Source organism: Netta rufina, assembly GCF_964035555.1.
Source record: "Netta rufina genome assembly, chromosome: 15".
Lineage (NCBI taxonomy): Eukaryota > Metazoa > Chordata > Aves > Anseriformes > Anatidae > Netta > Netta rufina.
In genome coordinates, this window is record NC_140138.1 from 14,402,920 (window position 1) to 14,424,053 (window position 21,134).

Below are 21,134 nucleotides of genomic sequence, written 5' to 3' on the forward strand. Positions count from 1 at the left end.
TGCTGTCTCGAGGGTCCTGCTTCATCCACACCTCCTTCCTGGCCCCCTCACCCCGCACAAAGCCCCCCTTACCTTGCCATCCTTCTCACACCCCGCCTGTCCTTCCATCTGTCCCCCTCTTCAGAGTTGGCCTTCCCCTGGCACGCATCGTCCTGTGGGTGTCCTGTGAGAGAAAGAGGAGGTCCCAGGAGGAAGGGGGGAAAGGAAAAGAGAAAAAAGAGATTATCAGAAAGAGATGGGACCAGCACCAAGCCCACGACCCTCAGCTCCCCCTCCCATGCCCAGGTGGAGGCACCAGGCTGGGGACCCTGCATTCAGAGGAGGACATCGCATCCTGCACCGGCTCCTGCCTCCAGCTGCTGGGATGGATGCTCACCAGGATTTATTTTTCCTGGGTATCTTGCTGAGCACCAAGCACCGTCCCCTCACCCTCCTTGTCACAAATCTGCAGGAACAGGACCAGGGGTAACAAAAACTGGAAGGCAGAAGCAGCACCTGCCAGGTGCCTGTGCCGATCTCACGAGCATTTCTTGGAAAGAGGCAGCAGGGCACTAGACAGGCTCTTCTCTGTGAGATTAAAGACCAAAGAACCACCTAATTAACTCACCTAACGAAGGCCTGGGAGAGGGCTCAGCCCAGCCCCTGCGGCCAGCCCCACGTGGGGGCTATGGAAGGAACTTTCTGCCAGGCAGAGAGGTGCTGAGCCCCCCACCGCCGCCTCTCACGGCTGCTTCTGTGATTAATCGCTCCTGCTGCTTAAATATTTATGCCTGCCATCCAGTTCGGCTGCCAGGCATTGATTCTCCTCGTGCTTTGCGCTGCTCAATTAACGAGCTTTCGGCTATCATGTGTTCTCTCCTCCGTGAGAGCATTTAGAGGCTTTGATCAAGCCCCCTGCCCCCTTGATTTTATTGATAAGTGGATTTAATGGGTGCTGGTCTCGTCTCCTGCTGCAAGGCGCTTTGTGCAGCCCCTCCATCCCTTGCGAGGGGTCTGGCATCTCCCCACTGCAAAGTAGGAGATGGTTTTGGCTGCCGCAAGCCCAAATGCAGTCCTGGTAGTGCCAGAACAGAATATACCCGCATTGTAAATGGCTGTTTTCAGTGGTTCTTGTTTGTTTGTTTATTTTAAGACTAAAAATTTCTATTAATCTGTTTTTTTCTTTTTTTTTTTCCAGCACAGAAATCCAGACAGACACATTCCCCCCCAGCAGCTCCTGCTGGATGGGGAGAGATGAGGGAGCCCCCGCTCAGCCTCTCCCAGCATTGAAACAGTGAGTGCTCAATTCATCGCCCAGATTAGGGACAGGAAAACGTGTAAAACTCCAGTTATTGGTTTTGGGCACAAAGAAATATTTCCATTTTCCACCCGCCTTTAATTAGGATGCTTTTCGCTTGCCCAGCTCGCAGCCCGTATTTGTCCACACCATTAACACTGCGCTGCTCTGTGCGAGCCGCAGGCTTCTCCAGAAATCTCCTGGATCTCCTTCCCGATTAGTGATAAAGGCACTGAAACACCGAGGGCGTGCTACCAGCCAGCGGTGCCCAGCAGTGATAATCTCCTCTGATAACTGCCTTTGAAATGGATCGGGTTTATTCAATAGGGGCTTTCTTGATGCTGTGTAATGCCAGCTCTAAATACTGGACTGATTTTTTTTTTTTTTTTTTTAATACTGCAGAGTGCAGATTTCTATGAGAATATCACATCACATAACTCAAACGCTTCACAAAAGTGTGCTACATCCAGAGAGTCACCTCTCTTGTCAGAGAACGAAATCGTTTCTACTCGCCAGGAGTTATTTTCCACGTGGCCACGTTGGGTGGCAGGAATTTCTTCCTGGTGCTCAAGCCTTTAATCAATCAAAGCCCGAGCTAGGTTTCTCCTCCTCCTCCTCCTCCCCGGGGGGATGATATCAAGCCAATCAACCTGTAGCTACCAGGTCATCTTACTGCCTCCTGGGAAGAGCAGCAGCACCATTAAAGCACTTTTTAATCTGCTGGAATTTCCCCAGGGCTCGTCCCAAGGCAAAGGCAGCTCCACACGGCTGCAGATGGGCAGCGAGATTTCAGCTGTGACCATCCCAGAAAAGCTATTTGCTCAGATCCCTATTTGAAAATTTCCCTTTTTTTTTTTTTTTTCTTTTTTTTTTTAACGGAAACCGCTCAGATTCGCAGCTTTGGTATAATGGAAACGACCGCAGCTCGGATGCTGCCAGCGGAGGGAGAGGCCGCCCCGGCACTGCAATGTGGAACAAATTATAACTCGGAGAGCAAAGGAAATGAGAACACCCTGGCCTCAGCCGTGTTGGCGTGCACTGCTCGGCTGCAAACCCTGCCCTCTGCAGATCCCTACAGCCCGGTCCCTCTGCAGCCCTCCCCAAAGCCCCCCCGTGCGCCCGCTCCCCAAAAAAGCTGGACCACGTCTCTGCTCCGCTGCCCAGCCCTTTGTCGTGTGAGCTTTATCTGGCAGACGTGGGGACAGGCCGGGGGCTGATCGTGTCAGTGCCAGCCTCGCCGCCGTCTTTAGCCGGATCAGAGCGGGTAAACTCCTTATTGTGTTATTATTAGCAGCAGCAGCACCACGGTTGTGCCCTGGACCCCCGGCCCAGAGGCTGCTCCAACAGGGTATCGAGGCAGACCTGGCCCTGCAAAAATTAACTAACAGTTTTTTTTCCCAAAAGCAGCAATGGCTTCACAAATAGATTATAACGATTTGAGACCTAGCTCTGCTAGGACAACAGGAGGCCTTTTAGCAGGGCTTATTTTTTCCTTGCCTTTTATTTTTTTTTTGGAATCATTATTTCACAGGTCTTTTTGAGCTGCCAGCGTGCACCAGCCCTCCAGTCGGGCGCAAGTACAGATGCCAGCCCTCTGCCCGTGCAGCTCTATTCACACGCGTGCACAAGAAACATTTTACAAAATACATTTGCTTTCTGCTGCCTCCTGAGCAGCCGAGCCTCGGTAGGCTGCCTAATTACAAGATCTTAGCAATAATTTATTTTTTTTTTCCCCCAGTGATAATTAACTGGTCCTGGAGAGCGCCGAAAATAAGCACTTCCCAAGCAAGTAGCAAACTCCCCGGAGTTTTCCCTGCTAAAGTTACAGCTGAGCAAGAAACTGCTCCAGCCTCGTGGGGATGTGGCTGACCCCAAAACCTCTCTGCCAAGGATGCCAGAGCAGCGAGAGCAGCCAAAGGCGGGTGGGATGGCACCCATAGGTGCGTGCGGGGGGGCGACAGAGGTGGGACACCAAGCAGCGAGCCCCTGGGGTGCATGCAATGGGGGAAGGACCCCAAAGGGCAAGGAAAGGAGAGACAGATCCCATGGGGATGCAGTCGGGAAGGGTTCCTGAGGGGCAGCTGAGGGGATGAGGGTGCCAAGGGGGGGTGTTAGGGTAAGAGCCAGGGCACAGTCTCCTGGCAGTGCCCTCCCTGAGGCCGGAGAGGTGCTGGAGAGGTGTGCAGGGCAGCGCTGGTCTCCAGTGGCAACCAGACAAGCCTCAACTCTCAGCGCTTTCCTCCTGCCTCCACTTCCACGGGCGACAAACCCAAACAGCCCCCTCTGAGCAGGCAGGGAGGGGTTGGGGAGGTTTGGGGGCGTCCCACCAGGTGCATCCCGCGGGGCCAAGCGAGGGGATCTGTGCCTCTGCGCAGTGTGCGTGCCAGGAGGTGCTACCCCAAAAATAAAGATTACTAAGTAAAAGGAGGGGGGAGGAACAAAAATGGGTAGAAAAAAAAATAAAATGGGATAAACAAATTAAAAAGGGAAATTAAAAAAAAAAAAAAAAAGAGAGAGAGAGAAAGAGACAGAAAAAAGGGGGAAATAAATGAAAAATGGGGAAATGGAAAAATAAAAATTAGAATAAAAATGAAAAAAGGGGGGGAATAAATAATGGAAAAAGGAAAACAAATAAAAAATGGAAATAAAAAATTAAAAAGGGAAGAAATAAAAATGAAAAAAGAGGGAAAAAATGAAAAAGGGGGAAATAAAATTGGAAAAGGGGGGATTTATTTATTTATTTTTTTTTTTTAAGGGGGAAATAAGAACCCAAACCCGAGGGGCACGGCATCGCCACCCCCCCGTGTACCCCCCTTCCCTCCCCCGGCAGGTACTCACCCGGAGCTCGGCGCGGCCCCGGCGGCTGCAGCGCCCGGAGCCGCCGGGGCTGTGCGGGGCCGTGCGGGGCCGTGCGGCCGCTGGGGCGGAGCGGAGGGTGCGGAGCGGGGGGTGCGGAGCGGAGCGGCCCCGCGGCGCCACCCCGCGGCCTCCGCGCAGCGCCCAGCGCCCCGCAGCATCCCCCGGTGCGGAGCGGAGGTGGCGGGGTGTTGGGGGGCGCGAAGGGGTTCGATAGGGGGGATGCTCGTTAGGGGAGGGGACTTCGAGGAAAGGGAAGGGAAGAAAAGTGAAAAGAAATTATTTGAAAAGGAATTTGGAGAAGAGAGGAGAGGAGAGGAGAGGAGAGGAGAGGAGAGGAGAGGAGAGGAGAGGAGAGGAGAGGAGATCGGAAAGAAAAATGAAAAGAGAAGAAAATTGAAAAGAAAAGAGAAAAGAAAAGAAAATTGGAAAGAAAAAAGAAAATAAAATTGGAAAGAAAATAAAATGGGAAAGAAAATTGAAAAGAGAAAAGAGAAGTAAATTGGAAAGAAAAAATTGGAAAGAAAAGAAAATTATATAAAACAAAACAAAGTAAAATAAAATAAAAAATAACAAAACAAAACAAAAAAATAAAACAAAGTAAAGTACAATAAAACAAAGTAAAATAAAATAAATAAAACAAAATAAAACAAAACAAAATAATATAAAACAGCCAAAAAGCAAAGCTCCCAGCTCAAAACCGACTCACGGAGCCCCGGGGAAGGGTGGGCAGCAGTTGGCAGGCAGGATTTGGAGCTGCACCTCCCTGCCCGGGCACCGGGGCTCTGAAATGGCCTCGCCACCGGTGCGTGGGGTTGGCAGCGTGATCAAAATCCCAGCGAGCCAGAAAGACAGGCCCGTGGGCACCGGTGTCTGTGGGGCACTGGCTTTGTGGGGTGGCTTTGGCGGAACAGGTTGGGGCTGGGAGCAGGGAGGGACGGTGCTGAGTGATTTACTTAAAAAAAAATAAATTAAATTAAATTTATTTATAAAAAAAAAATAAATCCCAAGCTGACGGTGTGAGGGTCATGCTTTGGGTGGGAATTCCCATCAGAGAGGAGCTGGGAGGGGTTCAGCCACCCCCTGCCCTGCGAGGTGGAGGTCCTGGGCTAGGTGTAGGGAGAAGCTCAGTGGCTGCCCCCTCCCTGGGTGTCAGCGCAAGCTGCCAACCCACAAGGTTTCCCTGGGGAGTGAAATCCCCTAAGGTGCGAGTGAGAGGGCAGCCTGGGGATGTGCAGGGCCGGGGGAGGCTGCTGGGCTCCCTGGATGGGGCCAGATTCCCCCTGCAGGTAAAAGAGGAGCAGGGGGGGCAGGGATCGGGCTCCCTTTTGGGACCCCCAGCAATCAGGGGGCTCCCTCTGCCCTCTCCTCCACCACCATGTGAAATTCCCCCTCCTGGGACCCCAGGGCGAGTCAGACAGAAAATGGGTTTATTTCCTTGCACTTTGGGGAAACTCGTTCTGACTCAGCAGGCAGGCAATAGTGAGGTATCTCGGGTTTTTATTTCAGTCCTACTCCACGGGAAACGACGTTCACTAGCGTTAGCTTCCTTCGGTTTGTTTTTAATTCGCTCCAGTACCGTGTTAAATAGAAAATAGCGACTGAACGAGGACGGACGGTGAAAAAGTACAAGATGCTAAAAAGGTCGCTCCTCCTCCACAGATGTCCCGAATGTTACGAGTTGTTGAAAATTAGTATAAAATAGGTGACGGTGCTCACAAAACCCCACTCATCCTCCCCGTGCCTACTGAGCCTGCACAGGAGCCCCCCCGAGGTCGGTCTCTGTCTTTGCCCCCATTTTACAGATGGGGAAACTGAGGCATGGAAAAGGGTAGTGGCTTGCCAGAGGGCAAAAATGGCAGCTTGCGCTCTGAGACCACATTTCCCTCTATTCTGACCCCAAATCACCCCACAAACTGCCTTTTGCTCAATGCACAGCACTCCGGGGGATGCAGCAGCACAGATCCCACCAGGTCCATCACCTCCTGCCCCAAAAACCACCAGTGACCCCGAGAGCCATCCCATCCCAAAGGCTGCTTTGGGGCACCACAGAGAGCCCCAAGCCAGGGACATGGGGCACAGCCCCTTATAGGAACGCTCTCCATATGGGTTTTCTTGCCTACCTGGTGGCCACAGCCACCACGCCAGGAGGGGAAGCGTACCGAGATGCCTTCTCTTTGGTAATTTGGGCATGCAGAGCCAGTCCTGGGGCTGGGTCCAGGAGCTCAGCTCAGCATGAGGCTGCAGGAGGGACAGGAGATGCAGAAGGGCAGCTGCAAAGCTCCTCTGCTGGCAGCGCCGCATGAGGCTGCTGCAGCTGCCATCAATCATGGGGTGAGCAGAGCCGGTGGGACATCGATGTTTTGGAAGCTCCCGAGGAAGGTGCAGGTGGGGCTGAGGGCAGCACCAAGGTTGTGGGGCTGCACAGGACCCTGGCACGCAGTAGACCCCGATATATTCTTCTGGTGTAAGTAAAACAAGGCTGAGCCTGGGCAATTCGGACTCCAGGGTCCATGCTCAGCCCAGTCTGCAGTCTTCCTCCCAAAGAGAAGCGGTGACAAATTGCCTGAGGAGCTTGAAGAATTGCTGGAGGCTTGGCAGTATGCAGCACTTCATTTTCCATCGAGTCTAGCTTGGCTTTTCACATCACTGGGTGGTGGATTTCAGTCCTCAGTGGCCGATGGAGGAAAAGGAGGTGATGTTCCCCTCCAGGTGATGTTCCCCTCCAGGTGATGATCCTCTCCAGGGGATGTTCCCATCCGGGAGGACCTGGCTGTCAGGTCGGTGTGTGCACAGCCCATCCCACATGCCGGGCAGCACCAGGCACTGCACTCCCCAAGGCCAGGGGGAGAACAAGGAGTCCTGCTTCCTCGCTGTCCCGGCTTGGACAGCATCGTGGAGCCACGTTTGGGTGTTTAAAAACTGATTATCACTAGGATCTCCCCATCACAGCTCACCTCTGAGCATCACCCAGGTGCCTCCCTTCCTTGTGGTGTTCCTGGGAATGCCAGAAACCCTCCCCAAAGTGGATTTAATTCTGATGACAAGCAAGAGGCTGGCACAAGCCTGGAAACCATAAAATAGGACCAGAGGCAGCAGGCAGCCAGGCCTGTGATCCTAATTCAAGGAGTTTCCCTTCCCTCCTCAAGAAGAAAGAAAATACCCTGACAGAGATGGACTGAATGGACCTTGAGAGCCTCCTCCCCAACAGGCAGAGGCCCACATGTGGCAGAGGCTGAGCGGGGCCATGCTTTGGGGTGCCACCAGCACTGAGACCAGTGGGGAAAACCGAGAGCCCCAGGGAGAAAACATCAGGGGGTGAGGGGCTCCGAGGGCCTGTCTAGGAGCAGTGCACTGGGTTGTGCGCTTAACACTGGCTCAGAGGAAGGGTTCTGCAGTGCCCTGGGAGGAAGAAATTCAAGTTTTAATCACTTGTAAGGCTTTGATGACTCTGGACCTTCCCATCGAGAAGGCCACAGGGACCTGGAGTACCTCTGGGTGCTGCCAGCTCTGCCCCACCACTGTGGGTTATGGGTGGCCCACACCAAGGGCTCCAGTAGCCAAACCCAGGTTGTCACCAGCCAAGTGTGGGGTGTGGGGTCAGGGCCCCTGCTCCCATGGGATGCTCGGGGTCAGCAGGGTGGGCAAAGCCTCCCCTAACCCCCTGCAAGTGGTTGTTCCCCTGTCACCCCTCGGTTGGTCGCTGTGTTACAAAAACTTCGCCTAAAAACAAAAAAATAAACCGTTCGCAAGGTTAAAAAAAAAAAAAAAATCTGTTTAAAATCAACCTTCAGGCTCTTCTGTCTGTGTGGGAAGGCTCTTCTGTCTGTACCCACAGGGACAGCGGGTGGCTTCGGGGTGAGCCCACAACCCGGGCTCCCTTCCCCGTCCCCCTTTCCATGTCCCCATGTCCCCGCTGAGGCGAGCAGCGTCCTTAAGGCACCTATCGGGGCCTTTTGGCCTCCAGCGTGCTGGGCCGGTAGAGGTACCTCCAGATGGCGTAGTAATGGATGCCGGCCCCGATGGCCACGAAGAGGTGCCAGATGGCGTGGGCGAAGGGGATGCGGCCGTCGCTTTTGAAGAAGACCATGCCCAGGCAGTAGGAGAGCCCGCCGGCCACCAGCTCCGGGAGGCCGTCCCTGTTGGGCTGTGAAAAAAAATAAAAGCACAGAAACAGCCTGGTCACAACCAGAAAACGGCTGTGAGGAGCCCTGCGCTGCCTTCTCCTCATCCTCCCGTCCTGCAGGGAAGCCCTGGACTTTGCTGCGATTCTCCCAACACGATGGAGACCCCATAGGATGTCTTCTGGAGGTGCCCACTGGTACATACTGGGGTGTGCTGGGCACCTAAATCGCATGTGAACCAAGCCACAGCACATCTGGAGATCCCCTTACCCACCTCCGGGCCACACCGTGCCAACCCCCTTGGGGACAACCCAGCCCCGCTGGACCCGTGAGCTCCCCGGCGGTGGCTTACCATGGAGAGGATGACCACGGCGGGGAAGAAACCCATGATAACGTAGCACACCAGCTCCACCAGCTTGTACCTGCGACCGACAGAGGAGGCAGGGCTGAGTTTTACGCTTATTGAGCCCAGATGCTGCTATAGGGAAAGGGGTGGCGGTGCCACCATGGGCACCCATGTCCCCGTGGGATCCCACAGTGGGTTGCCCTGAACAGAACTGGCTCTGGAGCTTGAAGCTTGAAGGCAGGGCTCCAGGAAGGCTTTGGGAACTGTTTTCTTTCTATTTGGTGCCACCCCGTGGAAGAACCCGCTCATGGCACAACATCTTTGCTCCCAAATCCCTGCCACCAGGGCTGTGGCCTCCCAAAAATAAGATGTGGGTAGGAAAGGACGCGGTTCAAGGGAGCCCTCCTGCTGGCCTGGGGGCTGCCCAGGACCCCCACATCTGTCTGTCTGTCTGTCTGTGTCCATCCTTCCTGCTGTCCCATCAGGGCACTAAGGGGAAGGAGCAGCAGGGACGGGCTCTGCAGGGCCAGGCACGGGTACTGACCGCTCATGGAAGAAGAAGACGTAGACGGTGCCGACCGATGCCATGATCCAGATGATCCAGCGCATGTGGGAGGCCCAGGGCCCCAGCTCCCGCAGGTTCAGCCTGCAAGACCCAGGGCTGGGGTGAGCACAGCGGCACCCCAAGGATGGCGGCACGGGGAAATGTGGCCCTCACCCCACATGTGTCCCAGAACAGCCCTCCCAACCCATAACATCAACAGACAGGGGTTGGAATACGGAGAATAGGAAGGTTTTTGTGAAAAGTAGGAAGCTTTTATTGCTGGGGTGCTTTTCTCCCCTCTGGCCCTGCGTGCTGGGCACTCACCAGGGAGCGTAGGAGGCGGCGATGAAGAAGTAGATCACCATCCTGTCGAACATGTGCAAGCAGTGCTCCACGGTCCTGCGGGACAGACAGACAGACAGACACGTCAGAGCCTGTGGCACCACAGATCCAAGGTGTGCTGTCAAACCAGAAACTTAAAAAAAAAAATAAAAATGATGCACTTGAAAATATCTGATATAAATCATAAAATAACTGATATAAATCATAAAATAAATGATATAAAATAAAATAAATTATGTAAATAATAAAACAAATGATAAAAAATAAAATAAATGATATAAATAATAAAATAAAAGATGCATTGGAGTGCTGTTTTCTATTGACATAGATCAGAAAAACCTCTGACCAAGGGGCTGCCAGGGCTCTCGGACTGTTGTCCCCCCCTCCTGAGCCACGAGCAGGCAGGGCTGGTACCTGAGGTGCCTCTTCTTCCAGGAGATGGTGTGGAAGATGGTGGAGACGATGAAGAGGCTGGACAAGCCAAAGCCATAGATCCAGGCCGAGATGGTCTCCCACTGGTCGTCGGAGAGGATGTAGAGGATGGAGCTGCCGAGGATGCTGGGCAGGATCCAGAACTGGAAGGGAGAAGCAAGCCGGTTGCTCACAACCTACATTTCCACCGAGCAGCTACAGTGAGCTCCCTGCTTTTCCTTTCAGGTGTCTTTTTTTTGTCTTCTGGCCAAAGCAAAAGCCAGAACCTGTAAGGGGCAGGCTGGGTTTCTCCAAAAGAGCTTCTCCAGGTGGAAGGCTCAAGGAGGATGTGTGCCTGCTCCACTAGGGGTCATCCCACAGCACCATCACACACCAGCTCCCCGTGACAGCTAGAGGAGGAAGAAGAGCATCCCTGGAGCACCAGGCCCACCTGCTCATCCCACCCCCGGGACCCTCAGGAGGTGCAGGGCTGAATGCTGGCATTTTTAGGTGGCCCTTGGGGTGTCCCAGGTGGCCCCACAGGGCTGAGTGCTGTCCTTCACATGGGGACGGGTACGGGGACAGGGACAGGGACAGGGACTCACGGCGTGGGTGGCACAGTTGGCTGCGTGCTCGTACTCCGTCGGCTGGTACCTGCGGTTGGAGGGGACGCGGTGATTCATGAACCTGCAGCGAGGAGCGAAACGCAGTCAGGAGACAGCACACAGGGGAAGGGTTTTTGGAAGGCTCTGAGCAAAGTGACCCCATGGCAGCAGTGGGCAGGAGGCAGGGGAAAGCCACAAGGACGGATGGATGAGGTGTGGAGCATCCCCCAGGGCCGGGTGTGGGTGACAACCAGCTCCTGTAACACTGGCACCTCTCCCCATCTCCATTTCACAGGTGGAAAAACAAGCAGCGTGCAGCAACCCGATCTGCTTACCCTGCTGGAAACAGCCCAGAGCTGCTGGGCAGAGCCTGGCACAGCCCCATAGAGGAGAATAGGGTGCATGGGGCTGGGGGGGGACCTGCTGTGGGGCTGTGACCACCCTGCGATGCCATCCCACGTCACAGCAGCCTGAGTCCCACCAGGGCATCCCCAGCGATGCTTTGGCTGCTGGGTCCCACCTGCGCCCCCCTGGGACCCCCCTCATTTGGCCCATCACTGATTGCTGCCAGGGGAAGCCCCGCCGTGCTCCCTAGGAAATTTTTATCTTTTTTTTTTTTTTTTTTTTTTTTTTTTTTTTCCTGTTGCTCTGAGGCTGCAGCATCAGATTGCTCTCGGCGCGTGGAGGAACGTATCGATTGCAGCCGTCGGATCAATGGGCACACGCAGAGCAATAAAAGCAGTGCCAGCGGGAGGCTCAGGACAGCAGGGTTCGGGGGCTGCCCTGCAGGAGATGGTCTCATTACTTCCTGACTGCTTTTGCTCCCAGTTCCAGCACGATTTGCAGCACGTTTCTGCACCCAGCCAGTGGCTCGGGGGGGCAACAGGACCTTGCTGCGGGGTTGGGGTGACCCTGGGGTGCTGGGAAGGTGCTGGAAGCCCCCCAAAAACCCATCTCTGAGCCATCCATGGGCATCTCCTCTGAGCATTTCACTGGTGTCCATGCAAAGAAAGCCAGCTTATGTTAAAAAACTCGGATAGTGAGGCTTGAGCATGCACGAGGGTTTGGCTGCAGCATGCCTGGGTGTGCGAGGTGGTGCCCGGCAGGCGGCGGTGACAGCCCACGAGGGGACCCTGTCCCCAGCCCTGCACTCACAGCAGGACCCAGGCACAGTGCACGCAGGAGTCTGGCCACGTCCCCTCCCAAATACCTCGAGTTAAGATGGACAAGCAGGGGCTCAGCTCCCCATGCGCTGCAAATAGAGGGAACGGCGCTCACAAGGCACAAACAGGATTAGGCCCTGGGTAAACCGAGGGTGGCTGTGGCTGGGAAGCAGCTGAGAGTCCCTGGGGCTGCCACCTCCACCCTGGGGCTGCCACCTCCGTCCCGGGGGACACCGGGGACCCGTCCCCATCCTGCCACCCCCTGGCTGGAGTCCCTGTGCACCAGCCATGTCCCCCCTGCCGGAGGCCACTGCTGTCCCCACGTTGCCAGGAGACTGTCCCCAGCTCCCCTTCGCTTTCTGCTTCTCTTTCTTTTCCCTTTTAACAAGAAGAAGAAGAAGGGGGGGGGGGGGGGTGGAGGACAAAGGCCCAGACGTCCCGCGTGACGTCGCAGTTGCTGGGGAAACACGCGCAAGGCCTTTTCCTTGAATGTATTTGTTTTAACAAAGCCCTGTGCCATCTGCCCCTCCATCCCCGACCCACGGTGGTTGCTGTTAGGGGCAGGAACGGGGAGCTGGGGGTGTGGGGTGGTTCCCACAACCCCCCCCCCGGGACCTTTGGGCAGGGTAGGGGCTGAATTCCCTCCCTCACACACACTGCACGGGGCACCCTGCTGTCCCCATGGGCAGCCTGTTTTTGTTGGGGGTGAAATGGCCTTAAAGAGCTTGGGGTTTTGGGGGTCTCTGAGGAGATTGCCCCTATTTTCCTGTCCTGCTTTCTAAGGAGCATCATCGGCCCCAAGGCTCCCAGCACTTTTTTCTCCCAGTGCTGGAGGGGGACGAGCACCGGTTGTTCATCGCTGCCCCCGGGTTTTTGCCTGCCCTCCTTGTGCCTGCTTCCCCCTGGCCCCTTGCCCGGGGAAAGAGACTGAAAAGGGCCAATGCACCCAGCTCCAGCCCGAGGAACAAAGAGCCCCTTGTCCCAGGCAGCCGGGGCAAAGTGCAGAGCCGGCTTCCCAGGCTTGTCCTTTTCTCCTTCTCTTTCTCCCACTCCGTTTTTCTGTGGGTTTGGGTTGGTTTTGTGTTTTGTTTGTTGTTTTTTTTTTTTAAAGACTTCTCTCCAAGAACAGAGTTCTGACCTCAAAAAATCACGCAGATCCGCCCGGCTCTTGCTTTGCCAGGCTTGGGGGAGAAGAAGGTAGAAATGGCATTAAATTGAATTATTTCTCGGGGCGGCTCATGTGGGAAGCACTGGAGAGCCTGAGCACTCCTGGGGGCACCTGGGGACCCTGACACATTGGGAGTCAGAGCTGAGGGACACCATACAGAAAATATGACCCTTGTGGGAGGCACAGAGCTGCTTTATGTCCAGCAAGACGTGTGCCACATCCATGCATCAAGGCCATGGCTGTGACAAGGGCCCCATGAAGCAGGTGATGCTGGCCGGGAGCTCACAGGTGATGGGAATCTCCCCAAGCACCTCATGGCCACAGGTTTCACCTGTGGATGGTGTAGAAAAGGGCCAGGTTGGCTCAGGCCTTGGTTTAATGTCCTCAGAGGAAGGAGCTGGTTTGCTGTGTGTCTGCACCCCCCTGTCCAAGGAGCTGGGGTGTCTCCAGGTTGGGTTGAACCAGAAGGCTTTCTTTCTCCTTCTTGTGACTGTCACAGCTGCTTTTCAAATAGCTGAGGGATTGTATCCTGATGGTGGCATCCTGCCAGGAAGGATGGAGGAAGCAACGGCGGATGCTGGTGGTAGGGGTAAGTCCTGCTGTGGTCCTTCTGGTTGTCCCTTGGTAGAGTGAAGGTGAAGCTCAGGTTATTCTGTGTGTTGTGATGCCTGTGGTAACAGTGATGGAGCATACATGGTCCTGTAGGGCACAGCAGCCCCTGAACCCTCTCAGTTCATGGTCTGGATTTGCCCTGATGAGCCTGGAGGCAGCATGCCTGGTGCAAAAGCCAGGGCTTGATCCTCAGGGTTGTGCCTGTGCCTGAGCTGCTGTGGCATCCCCATAAGCTGGGGCTTGGTGTGTGCTCTGCTGCTGCCCTGTAATCTGGTAATGCTCCAGCTGCGGTCCCTGTAAGAGGCTTCATCCCTTCAAGCTCCTCTGAGGCTTGTAATTAGCTCCTGAAGGTGCAGAGCAGGGCTCTGCAAGCTGCTGATGCTTTCCATGGGGAAGCGCAGAGGCTGCTGCTGCCTGGCCATCTGCGGAGCCACCCACACGGGTGCTGCGTGGTGCCCTGATACCAAGCTGAGCCCCTGTTCCTGAGCCCGTTTCTTGGTGCCTGCCTGCTCCCACATGAACATATGGTGCTCCTGGTTTGGGAAGCTGAGCTGCATGTGCTGTGAGCTCTCAGGCTGACTCCCAGGCTGGGGGAGAGGGGTCAGGCACTACGAGCCTCTCCATGGGCTTCTCCTTTTCCTTCTGCTTTGACCCCAACCTGTCCCACGTGAACAGGGGCAGGAGGGCTGATGGCACAAACTGGCACAGTGTTTTCTTTATGTATAGCTTCCTGGCAGCATGCAGAGAGCTGACAATTTGCACAGGGAGCATCCAAGCATCCCAGCTAGAGCAGCTTTTGGGCAGACCACCAGCAGATGACCAGGTTCCTGCAGCACCCAGCCCCCAGTGTGAGCCCTGTTTCCCCAAAGCAAGGTGGATTAGGCTGCAGGTCAAACACTCCCTCACCACCTCTGATTGTCCCATCCCCATTTCATTCATCCCCAGAGCTCTGACACGTGGGAGTGTGCTGGGCTGGCACCAAACAGTCCTCATGCTGCAGGCTGAGAGATGCTGAATATGTCCCCCTGCTGCCTTAGAGATACCCCCAATGGCCAAAACCATCCACCTTCCCAACCTCTACAAATAGCTATCTATTTTTCTCTCTGGCAGGCTTTCTGCTCTCTCTACAGACAGCCTCTAACTCTTCCAAGGCAATTCACAACCCTGCAACTCCAGCAGAGCTGCTTGTTTATTCGCGACAGATGGGATCGGGGAGTGTTTCCCAAATTACTTCCCGAGCTGGGACTTCTTGTTTCATTTGGTGCTCGTGAGACCTCAGACAACAGCTGATTAGTCACAAAATGACGTCCCAGGTGCCTGGTGAATGTTAGCAGGGCTGCTTCCAGAGCTGAAACCTCTCTGTTATTCCCTGTTTGCTTGTTTGGGAAGCTGTTGTGCATGATCCTCGCCTGCATTACCCTGCGCACAGGGGACAGTGGGACAGGTCCTGAGCAGGCTCAGTTTGGCTGAGCCCTGCAGCAGCCAGGAGCGAGCACAGTGGCCCCATGGTGCAGAGGCATGGGGCAGGCTCCAGCCTTCATCTCTGGCTCTTTCCTTCTCCATCCTGGCCTCTACCATGCCGTGGGATTAGTGTGTGGGTTGCTGTTCCTCGGGTCTGTAAGGTGTCCCCGTAGCATCCCCAGGGAAACGTGGCCTTGGTCTCCCTGGGGACTCCAGGGTGCTACTGAGCAGATATCTGTAAATAATTCAGCAAATGCCTCTGGGGGATGGTGCATTTCAGCAGGCAGGTACTGTGGTTTCAGTCAGGATTATTTGCATCAAAGAGCAGGGCCCTGATGCACCTGTACCAGCTTGTGCTGCTGAGCACAGAGAGAGGCACTGCCCCATTACTGAGCTCCCTCTGCGTAAATATAAAATCCTCCCCTCACCAGCAGCAAGCCTGGACTCCAAACTTCAGCAGGAGCACAGCCTTGGACCCAAACTTCCCTAAAGCTCAATTAATTGGTGTCTGAAGCGAGCAGCAGGACTGTGATGCTCATGGTACTTGGTCTCACCATCAGAAGGTGCCGTGCATCATATCAAGTCCCCCTGACTGTGGATTGTGAGAGCTATATGGAAATGATGAGCACTATGGAAACAAATGCTGAGGTTTGGGGTTTGATTTCACCTGGAAAGCTTCAAGGGGAGGCCTGGCAGAGCCCTGCACCCTGCTGTGCCATATGAGGCAGCGGCTTGTGTTTTCCACGTGCCTCGCTGACTGCTATCTCCTGAAACGGGCCGGGGCGAGCTGTGCCAAGGAATCACACCAGGCTGACACCCAACACCTGCTGAAGGATGGAAAAGCCTGTCCTTCCCAGGGGCACGAGGCTCAGCTCAGCCACTGCTGCCCATCTCTGCCTGGCCCTGACCCTCCCAGGGGAGAGGAGTGGGGGGCTTGGGGAGTGCCCCAACCTCCAGCCAGCCGTGCAGGTGATGCTCTGAGCACTTGTTGCCTTCCAAACACCTGGAGGCAATAGGAGCTGCCTTCTGTGTGCTGAGAACTGCCAGCAATTAATCCTATCAGTGCTGTCTTAAGCGGGTATCTGAGTCAAACTGCCTCTGAAGGGTGGCTAATAGCTGATTTCTGGTGAGATGGGCTGATCCTGTTTTCATTAGGTATTTCCAGGGGCCTTCCATCTCCTGGGAAAGCACCTCGGTAGCTGAGGAGGGTGTTGGGGGTCCTGCTGGGCACAGTGGGGACCCCGAGCAGCTCGGAGCTGCCACGCGGATGCTGGAAGCATTTCCCCTCTCCCCGCTCCATCCCACGCAGGCTGCGGGGGAAGCAGAGCTCTTGGAAAGCATCTCTGTGAGCGTGGGAGCAGGCAAGGGCTGTTCAAGCTTTCTTTGCAAAGGAGAATGGGGATCAAATCCTCCCCGTGCAGTAGCTCTGCCTGGGCTGAGTGTTTTCTTTGCATGTTTGGGGACTGAGCACCCCGATGTCCCCTCTCCCTCCTATTCCTGCTGGTTTTCCCCTCCCTCCCTTCTCCTGAGATGCTGGAGGATGGGGTCAGTGATCATCTCCTTGCTCATTACACAAGGAAGCTCTTCCCAGATGACTTTTTGGGCAAATACAGAGCTCAGCTCTCCATCCCCTTGTGCTGGTGAGGAGGTGGCAGTGTCCTCGCTGCGGGCACCAGGCAGGTGAGGACAAGCCTGGAGCCACCTGCAGGGGCTCCTGCTGCTCCTGGGCTCTGAATCCACGTGGATTTTCCTTGGCTTGCAAGACAAGCAAACGCAGTACAACCTGGAGCCTTTTACGTGGGCAAATCAAATCCTGAACTGCTATCAGTTAATTACAATGATTCAGTGCCCCGTGCAGCCTCCAGCTCCCCGCACAGCCCCTGCCCTGGCTGCTCCAGAGCTGCAGGAGCTGCCCAGATGCAGCAGCTCCCTCCGTAATCGTGTTTCCTTTCAATTATGGCTCTCGCTGGCCCGAGCCTGGGAAGCATTTCGTGTGTCTGTGGGCAGACTGGCTCAGCTCCGCTTGCTGCCTGCATGGCTGGCGGGCAGGCACCCGGCCACGACTGAATCCAGGGTGAAAAGCGAGCCAAGTGGTGATGTGCAGGGGGTATCGCTTACTGGCCCGGGGTGACCCGGCCGGGGAGCTTCAGGGATGATGTGACTGGCACCCATCTGTTGCTCTGTGGGGAAACCAGCACGATCAGCTGGGAGAAAGAAGGAGAAATATCAGGGAATAACCATCAGGTGGCTGATAAAACGGGAGGAATTATGGCTATGTGCATTCTGTGACTATGTGCTGGTGCCATGGCTGAAGTCACATCAGGCAGGGAATGATGGAGATCCGGGAACACCCCGGTGCCCTCCAGCCCTGAATTTTCTCCCCGTGGTTCTCCAATCATTCCTGCATTGATCCCGCTGCCTTTCATCTCCTCATTCAAAGCCCGGTGCCTTTGCTGCAGCTCTCACACCACCGGTCTTTCATCGTGACGCCGTATTTTATTTATCCCTGTTGGCAGGTGTATTGATGGCCAAGTTCCTAATTTCTTGGTTCTCTCTCGAAATTAGATAAAAGACATTAAAAATAAATCTGTTCCAGGCTTTTCCATCACAAGGAAAACTTTTGGTGTATTTCTTTTTTTTTCCAAAGGGCTGAGGAGACAAGAGTTTCTCATCCTTTGAAAAGATAAGCAAGATGCTTTGATGCCTTGAAGGGCACGTGCCTCCTTCATGTTTTGTGCTGCCGTGAGCCTGTGGCTCCTACTCACACCAGTCCCCATCCCAGAGCCTGGTCCCCAGTATGTGTAGGGGAGCTGAGAGTGCATCTCTGGCACAAAGGGAGGGGGGAGATTTGGGGTATTTCTTGAGATGTGGCACAGCAAAGCATCTGTGCAATGAGGAGGGTGGGTGCGAGGAGCCTGGAGGGACGGGGATTAGCCACTGGTTATTTTTAAGCACCAGGATAAGAGGATCTCTGTGGTGATGTAGGAATCTCCAGGCAAACATCACGTGCTGGTGACCACATCAGCGTGTCTTGGGGTGAAAGCCAAGGAATGCCCCATCCCTGTCCCCACCTGGCAGCCCTGGTTCTGCGCGTGGGCTCCTGCGATGCCCTAACACCTGATGCCTCTTTGATAAATTGTCTCCATAAAGGACCACGGTGAGGTTTGAGGATGCTGGTTTGGGAGAAAATCAAGGCTCTAGGCTGGCAGATGGCTTGTGCTGGGGGCAGCTCCTGCTCTGCCCCCCAGCCTCCACGGAGCAAACGTGTGGTTTGCCTCCTGCTGTGGGGGCACCGATCTTGTCTCAGATCCATCCCCACCACCCCTGTCCTTTGCGTGCCAGATGGGGGGAAAAAAAAGCCTGAATTCTGTTTTTTCCCAAGGATTTTTGGGCTGGGTGCATTGTGCAGACCTGTTGGCTGCCTCTGCATCTCCCTCCCGTGAAGGTAACCGAGAGGCAGCCACAGCATCAGGCTGGTCCTTGAGCTCAGGCAGCTTTTGGAGGTGCAAGCAGTTTTTTTTTTTCCCATGGGATGGCTGGAAAAAAAGAGGAGCTGGTGGCCTGGGGAGGACGGGAGGTCACCAGCACAGGGAAACGTGCCTCAGGGTGCTTCTGTGTGCAGCAACCACCACCACTCCTCCCCAGATCTCTTATCTGCCTCTAACAGCACCACTGGGAGGTTGGTAGGGGTGAAAGCAGAGCTGAGTGCCCCCAAGGATTTCTCTGAAGTGACAAAAATGTCCCCACCATGGTCACAGGGGTTGGGGACAAAGCCTGTCCTTGGTGCCAGACCCCTGGAAGCCTCCCCCCCCCCCCCCAGCACCCTGGCCAGGCATCGAGTGGGCTTTGGGTCCCCCCCACGTAGGTAATGCCAGGAGGTTTCCTAACAGCCCTGGGGAAGGATCTGTCATGGTGCAACCCCTGCCAGCCCCCTGGGAGCCTGAAATCCCTGGGTATGGGCTGGGGGGGTCAGCTGGGCGCAGTGGGACCCCGGGGTGATGCTGGGATGCCCCCATGGGAGCTGGCACCCAGCAGGGGGGTCTGTCCCTGCTGAGAGCTGGGTTCCCGGTGCCCCAGCAGGGGGAGGACAGATGTGAAGTTTAAAAATCAGTGTGGACCGAGGGGAAGTCCAGGACCGGTCCTTAAACCCAGCACCAACTCAGTCAGCATCCCTTTGTCTTGGCTGGTGGCTTTTGGGGTTAATTCAGCCAGACAGCACCCCAACGACCCGCAAACCCCATCCCTGCTCTGCCCCTCCAGGGAGCGAGGGATCCCGGGGATGCTCTGAATCCCTTAGGGAGGCATCCTCATCCCGAAATACACCGTGTGCCTGCAGGTGAAGGGAGCAGCCTGCACCTGCCCTGAGCTTTGAGGCACTCAGCATCTTTTGGAGGTCCCTTAGGGCTCGGTTTGGGATTCGGCCGGAGCCCTGCGGAGGGGCAGGGGCTGGGTGCCGTCCCGGGGAGCTGCCAGCACAGAGCAGAAAGAGGAGGGAAGGAAAACACCATGCCAAGGGTTTTACCTGGCGTAACGCGTCTTCTGGAAGTCCAGGACTCGGGACACGAACATCTCGGCACTGCCATGGGCGTCCCGGGCCGGCGGAGGGATGCAGCCACGGGCGGCTCAACGCGGAGCGAGGCTCCCGGGGGTCCCCGAGCCCCCCGAGGGCAGCGATGCCCTGGGGACCCACGGCAACTTCATGGGCTCCCACGCCGGGCTAGGGTGCTCGTTGGTGGGGCTGAAATGCTGAGGAGGAGAAGCGGAGGCCAGCCTCGCCCCCCTGTTGCACAAGAGAAGAATACAAGGGGAAGGGAAAAAAAAAAAAAAAGAAAGAAAAAAAAAAAAAAAGAAAAAAACACACACAAAGGCGACCTAAGGGAGGCAGCCGGCGAGGGAGCCAGCCCTGCTCGCAGCCAGCAAATGGGCACAGATGAGGAGAAGAGAAGAAAGGGGGGGGGGACACAAATCCCGTCCCGCTCCGCCTGGCCGCGGCAACCTGCGCGCTCTCCCTTATCCACCCAGACAGCTCTAAGCACGGCTAAAAATACCCCCTCCTGCCACCCCCGGCGGATCAAATAGCAGCAGTTTGGGATTGAAAACGTAATTAAAGCACGGCGGGGGGATGGAGGGAGCGGCGAGCGACCAACTGTGGGTCCCAGGTCCGAGGCATCCCCGCCAGCCCTGGGGCAGGGCCAGCCCACCCCGGCATCCCCGGGGAGTTGCTGGGTTTGGTTTTGCTTTTATTTGTTAAATTTGAAGGATTTTGTTTGTTGTGTTCCAGGGCCTCCGGCAGGGCTGGGTGGTTTTGTCCCAGCCTGGGGAATTCATGCTTTTCTTCATCCCCTTTCTGTCCTCTCTATCATCCCACAGCCCCCAGAGGACTGCATGGATGCACTGGGGGGCAGTGAGATGTTGTGACTTATTTCTGAGGTTGGGATGCTCAGAGGGGGGATGTAAAGGGTTTTGGGGACGTGTCTGCGAGCAGATGGCTGGCATCGTGCCCCCATCATGCCAGGGACTGTGGGTACCTTCAGGACAGCAAGTAAGGGACAAGAAATGTGACATGAGGCCAGCAGCACCTGGGGAAGGAGCTCATCTCCCCAGCACGACCTGTCCTTGCTGAGGCTGTAATAATATTTGTGGGAGGAGGGTGGAAGAGGCACGGACATCTCCACCTGAAGGGTCAGGCTAATGTGGCCTCTTCCATGGGAAATCAATCACACGCCTCTCGCCAAAGCTGAAACCAATTAAAAATTTCCTAAAGCACACCACTTCCACCTTCCAAATCATGCTTTTAAGGTGTTTTTTTTGTGTACAGATGAACTGTAAATCCCTAGAGAGAGAGGCACACATGTGCCCCTTAACTCAAGGCACGAATGAATCCCCAGTGACCCCTTCCAAATGCAACCTTGTCCCCCTGTAGGATGCAGAGTGGGGATGCTCTGTGTGCCTCCATGTGGTGCAAAAGGATCCGGGATCAGGTGGATCCAGCCTCTCTGCACAGTTCCCATCGTGGATCCAAGACACCTGGGGGGAACCAGGCTGGGGACAGCGGGATCTGGGGCAGCTGAGCCCTGCTGAGGGTGCCAGGTCCAAGGCATGATATGGGGTGAGATCATTCCCAAACCTCTCCCACGCTCTGCCACTGAGCTGGGAAGGGATTTTTTTTTTTCAAATTCCTTCCTTCAAGATGACGAGGCTTTGGCAAAGGCTATTTAATGATGCC

At 55.3% G+C, this 21,134-nt stretch overlaps 1 protein-coding gene across 1 annotated transcript; it reads right to left on the minus strand.

Moving 5' to 3' along the window:
• Window positions 1-8,075: 8,075 nt before the first annotated feature.
• MMD2 (monocyte to macrophage differentiation associated 2) lies at window positions 8,076-19,489 on the minus strand (the record flags this gene model as incomplete). Its single annotated transcript, XM_084295636.1, has 7 exons — window positions 19,431-19,489; window positions 10,505-10,586; window positions 9,903-10,063; window positions 9,471-9,545; window positions 9,147-9,248; window positions 8,609-8,678; window positions 8,076-8,279 (listed from the first exon to the last, which is right to left on the minus strand). Exons 1-7 carry the CDS (start codon window positions 19,475-19,477, stop codon window positions 8,076-8,078), a joined length of 741 nt encoding a protein of 246 aa, XP_084151762.1. The 5' UTR covers window positions 19,478-19,489.
• Window positions 19,490-21,134: the final 1,645 nt, after the last annotated feature.